The sequence below is a fragment of the Symphalangus syndactylus genome, chromosome 3, assembly GCF_028878055.3.
Source record: "Symphalangus syndactylus isolate Jambi chromosome 3, NHGRI_mSymSyn1-v2.1_pri, whole genome shotgun sequence".
Classification (NCBI taxonomy): Eukaryota; Metazoa; Chordata; class Mammalia; order Primates; family Hylobatidae; genus Symphalangus; species Symphalangus syndactylus.
In genome coordinates, this window is record NC_072425.2 from 142,385,631 (window position 1) to 142,403,305 (window position 17,675).

General features: G+C 41.0%; 1 protein-coding gene across 3 annotated transcripts in view; it reads right to left on the reverse strand.

Moving 5' to 3' along the window:
* FEZ1 (fasciculation and elongation protein zeta 1) overlaps window positions 1–17,675 on the reverse strand; it is a 50,380-nt gene that overhangs the window by 15,555 nt on the left and 17,150 nt on the right. For all 3 annotated transcript variants that reach the window (XM_055273630.2, XM_063635621.1, XM_055273629.2), the window contains exon 4: window positions 2,122–2,208. In XM_055273630.2, coding sequence (XP_055129605.1) covers window positions 2,122–2,208 — 87 coding nt within the window. The remainder of the gene's footprint in view (window positions 1–2,121; window positions 2,209–17,675) is intronic.

Genomic DNA, 17,675 nt, shown 5'->3' on the forward strand with positions numbered 1-17,675 from the left:
AGCACTTTGGGAAGCCGATGCAGGTGGATAATTTGAGCTCAGGAGTTCAAGACCAGCCTGAGCAACATGGTGAGACCCCCATCTCTGCAACAAACAGAAAAATTAGCCAGTTGTGGTGACATGTGTCTGTAGTCCACGCTACTTGGGGGGCTGAGGTGGCAGGATGGCATGAGCCCAGGAGGCGGAGGTTGTAGTGAACTGAGATTGGGCCACTGGACTCCAGCCTGGGCAACAGAGCCAGATCCTGTTTCAAAAAAAAAAAAAAAGAGTGAATTACTTTGTACATTAGTTATTTACAAATAAAGAAGACTGCTGCTGAAAGCAGGTCTTTAGATGAGCTTTGTCACAGCCTTCACCTTTGTCTGTTCTCCACGGATGGACTAAGTCACCGAGGCCAGCATTGTAATGTTTGAGGTGGTTTCTTCACAGTGGGCTGGACCAAAGGCAAGGGACTTCAGGGTCTCCTCCTTTAGAATAATTTCCATTCTTATTCCCAAACCTTCTCACCTCTACTCACAAACTTAGGAAATACCCAGTCTTTGACTACTGAAAGCCATATTACAGAATGCAACCAAATGACACAAGTCCCTGTCAGGGTCTTATGGCTGAATGTCCTTTTCTCTATGAGTAGTTATAATTGAGTTCATATCATTCAATTGTAGTTCCTCCTACAAGTCACAAGAATAGCTATTAGCCCCTATTTTTAAAAATCTCCTTCTCTTCAGTCTCCTCATCCTCACGTTTCAATTCCCACCTTTTTATCACAGATATGAAAAAGCACCATTGCTGCTAAAAAGCACTTTCTGGCACTGAAGGCTGCCAGTGGAGCTTTGCAGAAAGACTTTGTGGAAACTTGTGTAGTGTTTAGCTCAAAGTAAGCACCCATAAATATTTGTTGACTAAAACATTGAATAAGGAATCCAGAAACTGAACATTATCCTCTCTAAGTAATAAATTATTAAAGCTATGATGATCTCAATTGAATGTGAAGCACTCTATCTTTTTTCACAAAGTCAAAGTGGCTCTAAGACTCCTTTCGGAAGGCCCAAAATTTTGAGTGTTCTATGAAATGTAAGAAAATATCCATCACACAAAAGCCTCATCTGTCACTTCTCTTTTTGGAAAAACAGGTATTTGGGACCCTTGTTTAAGTGTCTTGACTCCAAGTACAATGAATTTCAATAAGAAGGCTTAGCAGGATTATAGCTACTAAACACTATGCCTGTCTCTGGCTCCTGTCAGAGACTGACCCCAACTATCCCAAGTGTCAAGAGTGTCATTCATGTTCACTGCAGGTGGGCAACCTGATGCAGAAAGAGAAATGAAATCTCTTATCAAAAATAATCTGAGTTGGACAGGCACCGTGGCTCATGCCTGTAATCCCAGGACTTTGGGAGGCCAAGGCAGGTGGATTGCTTGAGTCCAGGAGTTTGAGACTAGCCTGGGCAGCATGGTGAAACCTCATCTCCACTAAAAGTACAAAAAATTAGCTGGGCATAGTGGTGCATGCCTATAGTCCCAGCTACTTAGGGGCCTGAGGCAGGAGGATCACTTGAGCTAAGGAGGTTGAGGCTACAGTGAACCCTGACTGTGCCACTGCACTCCGGCCTGGGTGACAAAGTGAGACCCTGTCTCAAAATGAAAAAAAAAAAAAAAGGCCAGGCACGGTGGCTCATGCCTATAATCCCAGCACTTTGGGAGGTTGAGGTGGGCAGATCACTTGAGGTTAGGAGTTTGAGACCAGCCTGGCCAACATGGTAAAACCACATCTCTACCAAAAAATTTTTTATAAAAATTAGCCAGGCATGGTGGTGCATGCCTGTAATCCCAGCTACTCGGGAGGCTGAGGCAGGAGAATCACTTGAACCTGGGAGGCAGAGGTTGCAGTGAGCCAAGATCACGCCACTGCACTCCAGCCTGGGCGACAGAGCAAGTCTCCGTCTCAAAAATATATATGTATAAAGAAAAAAAGAAACAAAAAATACTCTGAGTCATGAGCACAGGCACCACATGACCACATATCTTTCTTCTGCCTTAAATGGATGTGGCAACTGTGTTCTCTTGAACCTTTTCTCCATCAAAAGAACAAAAGGTCCCAATAACCTGGAGAGATTCTCATACCTGATCTGCTGTTAGCAGAGGCTCTTCGTTGATACCAGAATCATTTTCACTCTTCTCATTGAACTCTTCCTCTTCTTTCTCATGGATCTGGAGAGGAGGTGGGGAAACAGAATCCTGGGTAACCATCGGAAGAAGTGGGATTGCCTCTAGTTTCGAGAATGGATGATACTGACTGGGAGGCCACTCCAGCCAGCTGCTGTCTAAACAGTGGAGCTGAAGAGGTGTCCAGAGTTTCATCCAATTCCAAACATATCTTTGCCCCATCACTAACTCCAGCATGCCAGAAATCCAGCATGCAGCACTGAATCCAACTTGGCAGGAAAAGACGATAGGGGAGTGGCCAGCACCATTCTGACTCAAAGGAAACAGCACCGTTTTTTAACCCACAGACAGGTCATCCTGGGGTGAACAAGGCACCTTGTCCAGGTAAGTGACACTGCAACCAACTGCAGCAAAGGTGCCCTGATTTTGTTAAGGAGTTCCAACCTGGGGGGTTGTTTCCAGATTTTGTCTTACTAGGCATTTTAAGGAATAGGTTGTTCTAGTCCAAATAATGATGACTTTCAGAATTTGATGAAATACCATCCTGTTACTGGAATCCAGGTGTGATGTCATAGCTGATGGCAGATGTAAGAAATCTACATGGGACATGCCACTGAATAACCTGACCACATGAACTAAACAACAAAACTACGAAAGAGAACCCCATTTATCTCATTTGCCCTGTGTCTCTATAATTCCATAATCCCAAGTAAGATTCTCAAAGTTCACAGCCATCAAAATTCTAGATGTTTCAATCTAACAAGATACTCAAAGCATATCTGGCTTAACTGACCATATCCCAAACTGCCATAGTCTAGCATTTACATTCAAGTCCCACACAAAAATTAATCACTAAACACCTAACAAGCTGTATGTCTAGAAGTCTGATTTGAACGTCATCCAAGGGAGAGGCAGGAGGTGTCTCTAGGAAATCTTTCTGCTGAGTCATCTCTCATCCAGGAATGAATCCTCCTTGCGCTCCAGTAGCTGGCACACTGATTGGCCCCTTCCCTGGGGCTTGTATTCTGCCTTTTCTGACAGGAAACAGCCCAGCTCCAACCCAAGCAATAATGTCAGAGGTAGTCTATCCTCAGAAACTTCTCTCGTCTTCTGTGAGCTTTGCCTTGGCAGACATCCCTAACAGAGCACATCACCTTTTATCTCCATTTGCTTAAAACCAGGACTATGTCATTAAAAAAGAAAAAAATTAAGCAAATATATCTCAAATGCCATCCGCACTCAACCTAGATATGGGGTAGAACAGGGAGGTAATGGAATCATCTGAAGGGCCCGGGTACCAGATGGTGACATCTATTTCCGCTGTCAAATCCATATGCTCCTCTCTCTGCCAAGTCCACCACCTGCGGGGGCCTCATGGTTTCCACCACTCCCCACTATGCAGAACAAAACTCCTGGAGCTACACTTTGTTCACAACTACACTCATATGGAAGAACTTTCTTCAGGCCAGAAAATCCTGCAGTAGAAATTAGCCCAAAATTAAGAGAACGAAGATACATTTTTTCCTCTAGACAAAAATTAGGGGAGAAAAAGGAAGAAATGTATCAATACGAACCCAGCCCAAGTTAGTGTGAGCCCAAGCTAGGCTCGTCCTGGGAAATGGGGTTATTTTTCATAAGCATCTAACAGCAACTGTTAGTCTATAACCAGGATTTGGCAGGGGGTAGGGGGTGGTGGGCACTAAGTCTATATAAAAATGGCATGTTTACATTTTCTGAAATGTGGCTGATTTTACTGGGTTTAACTCTCTGACTGTTAATATTGCTTCTTTCAACTACACCATCTCCTCCCTCCCCAAGGTCCTCACTCCTTGGGGAGTTCCAGGAAGAAGGCAGGAAGGAAGCTTCTAGGGATAGATCCTTCATGCTGCTCAAATGCTAATAAGCCTGGGCTGTGGCCGGAATGATGCACTAGTAGAGCTTCTCTCCCCTCCCCCTCTCAGGCACAAAGCCTCCAGGTCTGAATTGTCAGGCTTGGGAAAACAGAGATGGGAAAATCAATTATAAGCTTATGAAAGGTACTGTGAGTTCCTACTATTATGGGAACCATACTCATCCCTTATTTTCCTATCTCTCAGAAGTCTGCCACTAAAAAATAAAATAAAAGGAGAGGCAGACACAAAATACTGCCAAGAAAACCCTGGCTCCTTCCCTCTATGTGCGGGTTACCCCCTAAACCTTGGGCTTCCCCACCTCCGTCGTGCCCCAGCCTCTTCACCTCCCTCTCCAGCATTTGATTCTGATCCTCTCACCCTTTCCACCCTCCCTAGGCCTGGTTCCCACATTTTCTGTCCATCCTGCCAGACTTTGCTCTGTTCCAACAGCATCCATCACTTCACAAGCCCTTGCCTCTTTACGAGCACTGTTTACAGACTCCCTCCCTCCCCTCCTTGACCAGGACAGTATGTTGTGCACAGGGTGGAGAGCTGGAGGGGAAACAACGAAAGAGGAAGAAAGAAAGGTTTTTGAAAAATGACAGCCCTTGTGCATATAAATACTCTTAATTCTAGCATAAGACACTGACATAGAAATTGTGGTAGAGAGTTCCTTTAGTCCCTTGTGCAGCAGTGGGGAAGCTACATGTCAAAAATAACTTCAGGCCAGGTCATTTAGGGCTGAATTTCTTTGTCAGCTAAAACTGCTAGTTGTTACCAGGTGTGGTGGCTCACACCTGTAATCCCAGCACTTTGGGAGGCCGAGATGAGAGGATTGCTTGAGTCCAGGAGTTCGAGACCAACCTGGGCAACATGGCGAGACTCCATCTCTACAAAAAATAGAAAAATTAGTCAGGCATGATGGCACATCTGTAGTCCCAACTACTCAGGAGGCTGATGTGGGAGGATCAATTGAGCCATGGAGATAGAGGCTGCAGTGAGCCGTGATTATGCCACTGCACTCCAGCCTGGATGACAAAGTGAGATCCTGCCTAAAAAAAAAAAAAAAAAAAAAAAAAAAACTTGCTAGCTGTTTGGATGCTACTGAACTGAACTATGCTCTTCCAAGAAAAGTCACTCTTCCAAATGACTTCTTCCCAGAATTGAGAAGATTTGAATCCAGAAAGGGGTCTGGCCATACTATTCAGCAAGCTGTTTCTTCCTCCTGCTTTTGGGAAGAGTGTGCCTCCAGGACTATAACGTGAAAGCTTGAAACTTGAAAAGAAATACAGAAAACCTTCCCTGAGGCCTATAACATTGCTAAATCTTGCTGCACAGTAAAATATTCTGAATGATGATTAAAATTATGTGGAGTCCTTGATTCCAATACTGACTATTAACCAGTTTATTTTATTAAAGTGTTTCAAATGACCCCATTCATAGAAAAGGTAATTTTTACAGCATATTTAGCCCTTTGCATAATATTTTCCTCCCCTTACCACTATTGTTTGACATGAGTGGTTGCCCCCTTGACAAAAATTAAGAGAACAAAGATACATTTTTATCTTCAGACAAAAAGTAAAAAAAAAAAAAGAAATTCACCACAACTGTGTCCCATTTTTTTTTTTTTTAGACACAGGGTCTCGCTGTGTCACACAAGCTGGAATGCAGTGGCACAATCATGGTTCACTGCAGCCTCTAACTCCTTTGCTCGAGTGATCCTCCTGCCTCAGCCTCCCAAGCAGCTGGGACTACAGGCAGGTGCCACCACACTTGACTAAGATTTTTTTTGTTTTGAATTTTTTTAGAGATAGGGGTCTCACTGTGTTGCCCAGGCTGGTCTCAAACTCCTGGCCTCAAGCAATCCTCCCACCTCAGCCTCCCAAGTGGGATTACAGGTGTGAGCCACTGTGCCTGGTAACTATGTCCCTTTTATGCTTACGAACAACCAGGAAACATCTGTGTGGATTAAGTCAATGGTTGTGCATTCCCATAGGGAGATGCACTAGGGCATGCAGCCAACACATATTTGTTGAAAGAATTAATGAACAATTGAAAAAGAGAGGACTGAGAGCAGTACTATCATCTAGATTCAGTCCACTTCCACAGGTAACTTAGCTATTTAGTCACCTGGAAAAGAGGAAGATGTGACTGGGCATGGTATCTCATGCCTGTAATCTCAGCAATTTGGGAGGCCAGGGTGGGAGGGTCACTTGAGCCTAGCTTGGGCAACATAGTGAAACTCTGTCTCTACAAAAAAAATGAACAAAATTAGCCAGGCATGGTGGTGCATACCTGTAGTCCCAGCTACTCAGGAGACTGAGGTGGGAGGATTGCTTGAGCCAGGGAGGTGGAGGCTGCAGTAAGCCATGACTGTTGCCACTGTACTGTAGCCTACGTGACATAGTGAGATCCTGTCTCAAAAATATGGAAGACATAATTCACTATCCTGGACTTCCAATTTCCTCTTATCCAGACAACCACTGTCTGCTATCAAATAAAGGTTATAAGGTAAAAGGAAACTGTGTTTTACATCACAGGAATAGAATAGATTGCTTAATTGAAAGCCCCAATAAAAGTGGTAAATTGTGAAAAAAATAATAATAATGACTCCTACAGACATATCAACTCAAGCAAATTATTTTGACCTAAAAATGTAAATGTACATTTATTTATTCACCAAGTTCCTAGTGTAGGACCAAGCTTACAAGGAAACTCTGAGTAGAGTTCCACAGTCTCTCTTGCATCATCCACATAATAACTTTCTTTTTTTTTTTTTTTAAACAGAGTCTCACAATATCACCCATGCTGGAGTCCAATGACATGATCAATGATCAAAGTCCACTGCAGCCTTCCCTTCCCGGGCTCAGGCAATTCTTCCACCTCAGCCTCCCAAGTAGCTAGGAACACAGATGCACACCCCCACTCATGGCAAACTTTTTCATTTTTTTGTAAAGATTAAGTCCAATACTCCCTCTTTATCTTTACCCAGGCTGGCTTCTAACTCCTAGGCTCAAGTGATCTTCCTACTTCAGCCTCCCAAAGTGCTGTGCTTACAGGTGCGAGCCACCACACCCAGCCCATAACATAATTTTTAAAATGATTTCCTGTTTCCATTTCTTTATAGTAGAAGGTGGGTACACAGGAGATTGGGCACACATTTATCAGCCCTTCCTCCTCAAACCCTACTAAAATGAGAGTCAAGGGATGAAAAAAGAATAACCCAAAAGGGACAACGTGAACAGGAGAAAAGACAACAGCAAGAGAAATGCCAGAAAACAGACGCCGGCCTAGCAGGCTCAGCAGGGTTAAACTTGGCGAGAGGAGGCTGCCCAAGGTAAAGGGGGTCACACAGCAGATGCTGAATGGCTTAGGAATTGCAGACCCCTGAGGGGCAGCATGGTGGGGCTATGTAAGGAAGATTTGCTGGTATTCTTCATCAAGAATAGTGAGACCCCGACATAGTGGAAGTGTCTTCTTCCAACCCCGATAGAAAGGGAACTGCATCCTTTCAGCTCAAAAGGACTGTAGACTTCACTCTGAGCAGGTTGAACTGGAGGCTCTGGACTCAGAGCACCAGGCCACCTAAAAGTGAGGGTGAGGGTTCTTACCGAAAACAGAGAGAGGATGTAAGACTCTACAGAATGACTCACCAGACAGACCTCTGGCCTCCTTCCCTGATTAGGCTCCAAGGACACTGGCAGCTGGTTTATTCTGTCCGTCAAGCCATTGGAGGACACCTCTCTATGGATACTATAAGTCTACAAATACATGCCAACTGTCAAGATCTCTGAACAAGACGCATAGGTCCTTACTGGCACTGTGATCCAGCAGGAAACAAGCCCTGACCCCATAGCCTTCTAGGGCCTCACTTTTTTTTTTCAAGGGTTTCACTCTGTCACCTAGGCTGAAGGGGAGTGGCTCCATCTCAGCTCACTGCAACCTCTGCCTCCCGGGCTCAAGCAATCCTCCCACCTCAGCCTCCTGAATAATTGGGACTACTGACGTATGCCACCATGCCCAGCTAATTTTTGTATTTTTTGTAGAGATGGGGGACTTGCCATGTTTCCTAGGCTGGTCTCAAACTCCTAAGTTCAACCAATCCACCCGCCTCGGCCTCCTAAAGTGTTGAGATTACAGGCATGAGCTATCACCAGCCACTTTCTTTTTTAATTAATGTTTTTAGAGACAGGGGCTTGCTCTGTTGCACAGGCTGGTGTGCAATGGTGTAATCATAGCTCACTGTAGCCTCAAACTCCTAAGCTCAAGCAATTCTCTAGCCTCAGCCTCCCAAGTAGCTGGGACTACAGGTGCATGCCACCAGGCCCGGCTAATGCTTTTTTTTTTTTACTTTTTGTAGAGACAGGGTCTCACTATGTTGGCCAGGCTGGTCTTGAAAATCCTGGACTCACGTAATCCTCCTGCCTCGGCCTCCCAAGTAGTTGGGACTACAAGTGCACTCCATCCACCATGCCTGGCTACCTTTTTGCATTTTTTTTTTTTTTTTGGTAGACTTGTAGAGATGGGGCTGTTCACAAACTCCTAGGCTCAAGGGATCCTCCTGCCTTGTCCTCCCAAAGTCCTGGGATTATAGGTGTAAGCTACCATGCCTGGCCATAAAGCCTCACTTTTAAATATGAAAAGATGCTCAAGGATTGCCAGACATTTGAGAATAACCCCCAACATGAAAGACAAAAATGTATAGAGGAGGGAAATCAAAAGCAAGAGAGAGAGCAGAAGAAACCTCTTCTAAGAAACTGCTACACCTGCCTTCAGAAGGATAACAGAACACCTTGCTTCCCCCAAATGTGTCCTATTTATCAGAATTAATTTAAAAACTACAAAGATGTACACTTAGTAAGACCAAAAAAAATTTTAAAAAACACACAAATTTTGTAAAAACTGGAAAGGGCTCTTAGAAATTAAAGGTATGATAGAAAATTTAGACTTTTCCATCGAGCTGAAGGCTGAGGAAGTCCCCTGGAGAGTGAAAGAAAATAAGCAGATAGAATATGGGGGTGGGGGGGAAATATTCAGAAGATCAGCTTCAGAAGTCCAATACTTGAATAAAAGGAATTCTAGAAAGGAAAAACAGAAGAGATGGCCCCTTTCAGCCATGACAGAGTAACTAGTATTGGACTTACCCCTCCTACCATAAACAACTACAAGCTGGACAAAATCTATGAGCCAATTGTTTTCAGGCACTGGACACAGGCAGTGCAAGCCTGTGTGTTTTGAAAGAAGGGAAAAACATGAAATAAATGAAATAAATAAATGAAAGCTGAAGGAATCTGTCACCTGTGGCTCTACACTAAAAGAAATGCTATAAAACGTATTTTGGGTTGAAAGGAAATGATAGAAAATCAGAATCTTCAGGAAAAAATAAGGAACGCCAGAAATGATAAATATGTAGGTAAATATTTTTAAAGTATCTTTTTTTTCCTTCTTTTGATTTTCTTAAAAGACAACTAACTGTCTAAAGCAAAAATAATAACTTTGTGTTGTGGAATATATAATGTAGATTGAAATAAAATATATGACAATTATAGCACAAAAGATGGAAGGAATAGACTTTATACTGTGACAAGTGTTTTACATTTTATGTAAAGTGCACAATATTAATTCTAAATGGACTATGATAACTTAATAATGTATAGTGTAATCCCTAGCGAAACCACGAAAAAAAAATACGACGAGGTATAGATAAAAATCCAACAGAAGACATAAGATGGAAAGCCAAAGAATATTTGATTAACCCAAAAGAAGACAAAAAGTGTGGAACAGAGGAACAACAAAACAGCAACAAAACTAGATGGGACAATCAGAAATGAAGACAATACACTTCAACACAAATTATCAATATTATGCCAAATGTCAATGGACTACACACTATGCACATAAACTAAACACAATAATCAAGAAGCATAAATTGTCAGACTGAATATAAAAACAAGATCCAACTATATGCTACCTGCAAAAACACACTTTAAATAAAAAGACAGAGATAGGCAGAAACTAAAAGGATTGAGATAGATACACACACACACACACAAACACACACACACACACTTTGCAAACAGTATGCATAAGAAAGCTTGAGTGGCTACATTCGTATCAGACAAAGTAGATTTTAAAATAAGTATTACAGAGAAAGACTGATATTTCATAAGGATAAAAGGATCAACTCATCAGGGAGATGTACTCAGAGCTTCAAAATATATAAAACAAAAATCAACAGAACTGAAGAAATAGAAAGAAATGCACAATAATGGTTGGAGATTTTAATAAACCTTTCTCATTAATTGATAGAATAAACAGACAAAAAATATCATTTGGAACACAGAGGAATTCAACAATACTATCAACCTAGTTAACCTAGTTGACATTTATAGCACATTGCAACCAACAATTGCAGAATGCGCATCATTTCCAATGACACATATTACATTCACTAAGATGTACCATATGCTGGACCCTAAATCAGTCTTAACGTATTTTAAAAGATTTAAGTCATACAAAGTATGTTCTCTGACAAAATTAAATTAGAAATCAATTTTTAACAAGATAGCTATAAAATCTCCCAATCACTTTGAAATTAAGCGGCAAACTTCCGAATAACCTATGGGTTAAAGAAGAAATTGCAAGAAAAAATTAGAAACTATGTTTTTAATTGAATGATGAAAACATACCCAATCAAAATATTAGAATTCAGCTAAAACAGTGCTTAAAAGGAATTTTATAGCTTTAAGTTTTTTTTTAAGTTTAAAATATAATCAAATTTCCTGCCTTAAGAAGCTAAAAAAATGAGGGCAAATTAAACCCCTACTAAGTAGAAGGAAGGAAATAATAAAGCTAAGAGAGGGAATCAATAAACTAAAAAGTTAACAAACAATAAAGGAAATCAAAGAAATAAAAAGTGGTTCTCTGAAAAGATTAATAAAGGTGATAATCCCACAGACCAGCTGACAAGAGAGAGTGAGAGAGGGGTGGAGGGAGAGAGAACACAAATTAACAATGTCAGGAATAAAAAAGGGAACATCACTACAAATCTTACAGACATTTTCAATAACAAAACAAAATTATAAACAAATGCATGGTCAATGCATTCAATGATTAAATAGATAAATTCCTTGAGAAATGTAACTTATCAAACCTGACTCAGTAAAATTGAACTTGTAACCGAAAATCTTCCACAGAGAAAACCCTAGGTCCAGATGCTTTCACTAGTATAGTCTATCAGACATTCAAGGAAGAAATAATACCAATGTAATACAAATTCTTTCACAAAGTAGAGATAGAGAGGATAATTTCCAACTTATTTTATGACATTCGAACAAAATAAAATTTCAGAAAAAGAACATGATGCAAAAATATTTAATAAAATATTGGCAAATCAAATCCCACATTATATAAAAAAGATAACATATCGTAACTAAGTGGAGTTTATTTTAAAATAAAATGCTGGTTTAATATTTGAAAATCAATTAATGTAATTCATCACATTAACATGATAAATTGATCTACATATATAAATTGGTCTGTAGATTCTACACAATCAAAGTCAAATTTCCAGCAAGATTTTTTGCAAAAATTCATCCACTAATTCCAAGATTTATATGGAAATGTAAAGAACCTAAAATAACTAAAACAAATTTGGAAAGAAAAAAAAGGACACAGTTGGAGAACTTATACTACTTTATTTCAAGACTTACCATAAAGCTACAGTGATCAATACAGTGTGGGATTGGCATAAAGATAGACACATTTTAAAATAAATTAGGGATGATAAAAAAAGACACATGTATATATATATCATTGAAACAGAATAAAGAATTTGGAAGTAGATCCACACATACGTGATCAATTGATTTTCAACAAAGATGCCAAAACAATTTAATGGGGAAGGGATAAGATTTTCAATGAATGGTACTGGAATAATTGAATAGCCATATGCAGAAAAATAAACCTTGAAGCCCAGCACTGTGGAGTGCCTCGGTAGTCCCAGCAATTTGGGAGGCTGAAGCAGGAGGATGGCTTGAGCCAAGGAGCTCAAGACCAACCTGGGAAACAGCAAGACTTTATATCAAAAATTTAAAAAAATGAGACCTGACCCTGACCTCACACTATGTACAAAACTAATTTGAAGGCTGGGCACAGTGGCTCGTACCTGTAATCCCAGCACTTTGGGAGGCCAAGACGGGTGGATCACTTGAGGTCAGGAGTTCAAGACCAGTCTGGCCAAAATAGTAGAACCCCATCTCTACTAAAAATACAAAAATTAGCTGGGCATGGTTGTGGGCACCTGTAATCCCAGCTATTGAGGAGGCAGAGACAGAAGAATCACTTGAACCTGGGAGGTGGAGGCTTCAGTGAGCCAATATTGAGTCACTGCACTCCAGCCTGGGCAACAGAGCAAGACTCCATTTCAAAAAGAAAGAAAGAAAGAAAGAAACTAATTTGAGATGGATCATAGACCTAAATACAAGAGCTAAAATTATAAAACTTCTAGAAGAAAACTTAAGAAAAAAATCTTAGTGACCTTGGGTTTAACAAAGATTTCTTAAATACAACATAAACACAAAGTATACAAAGGAAAATATCAATACATTGGACTTCATCACATTTAATTTTCCTTTTTTTTTTTTTTTTTGAGATGGAGTCTCACTCTGTTGCCCAGACTGGAGTGCAATGGTGCGATCTCAGCCCACTGCAACTTCCGCCTCCCGGGTTCAAGCAATTCTCTTGCTTCAGCCTCCTTAGTAGCTGGGATTACAGGCATGTGCCACCATGCCAGGCTAATTTTTTTGTGTGTGTGTGTGTATTTTTGTAGAGACAGGGTTTCACCATGTTAGCCAGCATGGTCTCAATCTCCTGACCTCGTGATCCACCCGCCTCGGCCTCCCAAAGTGCTGGGATTACAGGCATGAGCTACCACGCCCGGCCTAATTTTTGTTTTTGAGAGGGGATCTCACTATGTTGCCCAGTCTGGTCTTTAACTCCTGGCCTCAAGCGATCTGCCCACCTCAGTCTCCCAAAATGCTGGGATTACAGGCGTGAGCCACCACAGCCGCCTTCATCACATTTAAAAAACATTTGCTCTTCAAAAGATAATGTTAAGAAAATTAAAAGGCAACCTATGGACTAGGAGAAAATATCTGTAAAACATATATTCAACAAATAACTTTTATCTAGAATTTATAAGAAACTTTTGTGGCCAAGCATGGTGGCTCATGCCTGTAATCCCAGCACTTTGGGAGGCCGAGGCAGGCGGATCACAAGGTCAGGAGTTCGAGACTAGCCTGACCAACATGGTGAAACCCCGTCTCTACTAAAAATACAAAAATTAGCCAGCCATGGTGGTGTGCATCTGTAATCCCAGCTACTCAGAAGGCTAAGGCAGGAGAATCGCTTGAACCTGGGAGGCAGAGGTTGCAGTGAGCTGAGATTGCACCACTGCACTCCAGCCTGGGTGACAGAGCAAGACTCTGACTCAAAGAAAAAAAGAAACTCTTACAACTCAATACCAAGAACACAAACAATGTACTAAGAAAATGCACAAAAGATTTGAAGAGGCATTTCACCAAAGAAAACATACAGGCCGGGCACAGTCACGCCTGTAATCCCAGCACTTTGGGAGGCCGAGGCAGGTGGATCACTTGAGCTCAGGAATTCAAGACCATCCTAGGCAACATGGTGAAATCTCATCTTTACTAAAAATACAAAAATTATCTGGGTGTGGAGGTGTGCACCTGTGGTCCCAGCTACTTGGGGAGCTGAGGTGGGAAGATTGCTTGAGCCTGGGAGGTGCAGGTTGCTGTGAGCTGAGATTGAGCCACTGCCCTCCAGACTGGGTAACACAGCAAGACCCTGTCTCAAAAATACACACACACACACACACACACACACACACACACTGTAAATAACCACTTGAAAAGATGCTCAATATTCTATGTCACTAGAGAAAAGCAAATTAGAACTGAAATAAGGTATCAATTTTGTTACTACCCATGAAGATGTCTACATTTTAAAGATTGTCCATAACAAGTGTTAGTGAGAATATGGGACAATTACAGCTCTCAAACTGGGAAACAGTTTGGTAGTTCCTTAAAAATTTAGACATGGGAGTTAAATGATGAGAACAAATGGACACACAGAAGGGAACAATACACACTGGGCCCTACTGGAGGATGAAGGGTGGGAGGAGGGAGAGGATCAGGAAAAATAACGAATGGATACTAGGTTTAACACCTGGGTGATGAAATAATCTGTACAACAAACCCCCATGACACAAATTTACATATGTAACAAACCTGCACATGTACCCCTGAACTTAAAATAAAAGCTAAAAAAAAAAAAGTTGAACATACACCTACCATATGACTCAGCCATTCCACACATAGGTTTTTATCCAAGAGAAATGGAAGCATATGTTCACACAAAGACCTACAGAAGAATGTTCACAGCAGCTTCATTTGAGATATGCAAAAAGTAGAAAAAAAAAACTGTTCATCTATAAGCGAATGAATAAGCCACTGGTGATATATCCATACAACAGAATACTACTCAACAATAAAAAGAAATGAACTGTTGCTATACTTAAAAACATGGATGAATATCTAATTACACTGAGTTTAATAAGCCAGACAAAAGAAAATGTACATATTGCATATTCCATTCATGCAAAATTCTAGAAAATGAAAATTAATCTACAATGACAGAAAGCAGATAAGTGGTCGCCCAGAGACTGGGCAGTGAGAGGGGGATGATGAATATGTTGAATATTTCGATTGTGGTGATGGTTTTACAGACACATGCAGATGTCAAAATTTACCAAATTGCTCACTTTAATACGTGCAGTTCATTATATGCCATTACCTTTCAATAAAGATCTGGGGGTAAAAACAAAATAAAATAAAATGATAATACATCATGATGAAGTTGTGTATATCTCAAGAATGCATGGTTGAGTCGACATTTGAAAATTAATTTATGAAATTCGCCACATTAACATCATAAAGGAGAAAAGCTATATAATCATCTCCACAGAGGCAGTAAACAGAAATAACAAATCTTCAGAAAAAATAATAAGAAAACGTCACAATTTAAAGTCATGAGCTTCTAGGTTGAAAGGATTCACTGAGGATAACATAATGAAGGAAAAAAAAAAAACTTCATTCTAAAGCACATTGTTGTAAAATTTCAAATGAGAAAGGAAAAGAACATCCTAAAAGCTTCCAGAGAGAACCAAAAAAGTCATATAATAAAGGAGCAGGAATCTAAAGATGGAGAACAGAGTCAGCCAAAAAAGAAGGACTGGGAATCAGAAAAGATTTAGGGTTTCTCAACACGACCTAATGCTAGAAGAGAACAAAGCCCTCAGAATGCTAAATAATAATATTCTTATATATCCTAAAAACCATTTCCTCTGTACCCCTTTCTCAAAAATATGCTGAATAGTTTGGTTTGTTGTTGCTTTTTTCACCAAAACAAGGAACTGTATCTAGAAAGATTTTTAAAATATGGTAACCAGATGACAGGAGAGGAAGACAAAAGAATCCCCAGCATGAAGGGAAGGACGTTCTCTGGACAGCAGTTGTGCAGCTGATCTAGCAAATGACCAGACCAGTTCGTAGCAGAAAGATGAAAGGTACTAACTGGGATGTTTTCAAGAAAAAAACATGGAATTGACACAATACAGTATCTGATTTCTTTAAGCATTGTGTTATTTATAGTTTTTAATTTTCTGAAAATTATGATTTTTAACATTTTAAAGATCTTTCTGGTGGGGATAGACTGTACCTTCAAGATTAGCCAATTCTGGCTGGGTGCAGTGCCTCATACCTGTAATCCCAGCCCTTTGGGAGGCCAAGGCAGGCGGCTCACTTGAGATCAGGAGTTCAAGACTAGCCTGGCCAACATGCAAAACCCTATTTCTACCAAAAATACAAAAAAAAAAAAAAATTAGCTGGGTGTCATGGCGCATTCCTGTAATCCCAGCTACTTGGGAGGGTGGGGCAGGAGAATTACTTGAACCTGGGAGGTGGATGTTGCAGTGAGCCGAGATCTTGCCACTGCACTCCAGCCTGGGTGACAGAGTGTGACTCCGTCACAAAAAAAAAAAAAAAAAAAAAAAAATTAGCCAATTCTTAGAGGTAGCAAAGGGCTCAGCAAGCCTTCTATATGCAAACTAACCAAAGCCGAGCCGTGCCCCCTCTACCTGACCTCTACATCCCAGGAGGCAGAGTCCTCTTCCTTAGTCATCCCAGGGTAGGGCACTAGCCACTAAGGACCATCCCTAGTGTTTACAGCTTGCAGAAATTACTCAAACTAGCCAGTCCTAAACTGTTTACCTCATCTTGCCATTCCTGAGGCACTGGCCTGGCTCTCGCCTGGCTCCTTCTGCCTCCAGGGGACACTGGAGCTTCCCCATGTGGCCCCACATGGCCCCACTATAAAACTGGAGCTATATGCAAAAAAAAAAGTCAGCTGAAAGAAATGTAAGCAGTTGCCTCTATGGAGTAGGGAAAGACAAGAAGGCAGGGGTCTACTGTTTTGGGTGTTGTTTTGTACTTACAGTGCATTACTTTCAAAGCGTTAATTAACTTTTTAAACTATGTAGATGTGTTACTTTGATTTTAACGAAAAATGACACTCTTTGCAGTCACAATTCAATAGTTGGTACAAAATTTAATTAAATTTCTTAGTGCAGTCACAAGGACAGCACAAACAGGTTTGGGAACAACTGATTCTTAAAAATGGACCACTTGGCCAGGTGTGGCAGCTCACACCTATAATCCCAGAACTTTGGGAGGCCAAGGCGGGTGGATCACCTGAGGTTGGGAGTTCAAGACCAGCCTGGGCAACATAGTGAAACCCCATCTCTATAAAAATACAAAAATTAGCTGAGCATGATGGCGGGTGCCTGTAATCCCAGCTACTCAGGAAACTGAGGCAGGAGAATTGCTTGAACCTGGGAGGCAGAGTTTGCAGTGAGCCAAGATCGCGCCATTGCACTCCAGCCTGGGCAACAGAGAGAGACACCGTCTCAAAAAAATTAAAAAAAAATTTTTTAAATGGACCACTTAATTGGAGGTATGAGGGCTCACTAGAGAGAAGCCTCACAGCTGTGCACATTCAGCATGCCAAGCACTTTTGGTCGTATGTTTTACAGAAGGAATACAGAGCACTGGTTAATCTGGTAAATCGTTTAAATTTAGGGCAGTTAATGGAGCTCCTACTGTAATTAATCCAGATAATAAAAGAGGATGAAATAAAACAGCCTTAATCCATCTACTTTTGCTACCCTGTCCATTTCCCACGGGTTAGACAGAAGAAATACTACAAGGAACAGAGCTGAAGATCATCCTTCTCAGGGTCATTCAGTTTGCCCTGAACTATTAACCCTCTTGAGGGAAATCTGGAAATGAGGATAAATTAAAGCCCTTTTGAAGGGCAGGCTATCTTATATATCCTTTGGCTTAATCCACAAAATTAGTTGGAAAGGTGTCAAAAGAGATAACAAAGCAAAATCTGCCTTTTGTACCATGATGGACCTGATTTAATTTCAGTAACTAGATTTATTCCATTATTGCCTCCATCTCCTTTGCGGTTTGGGTAAGT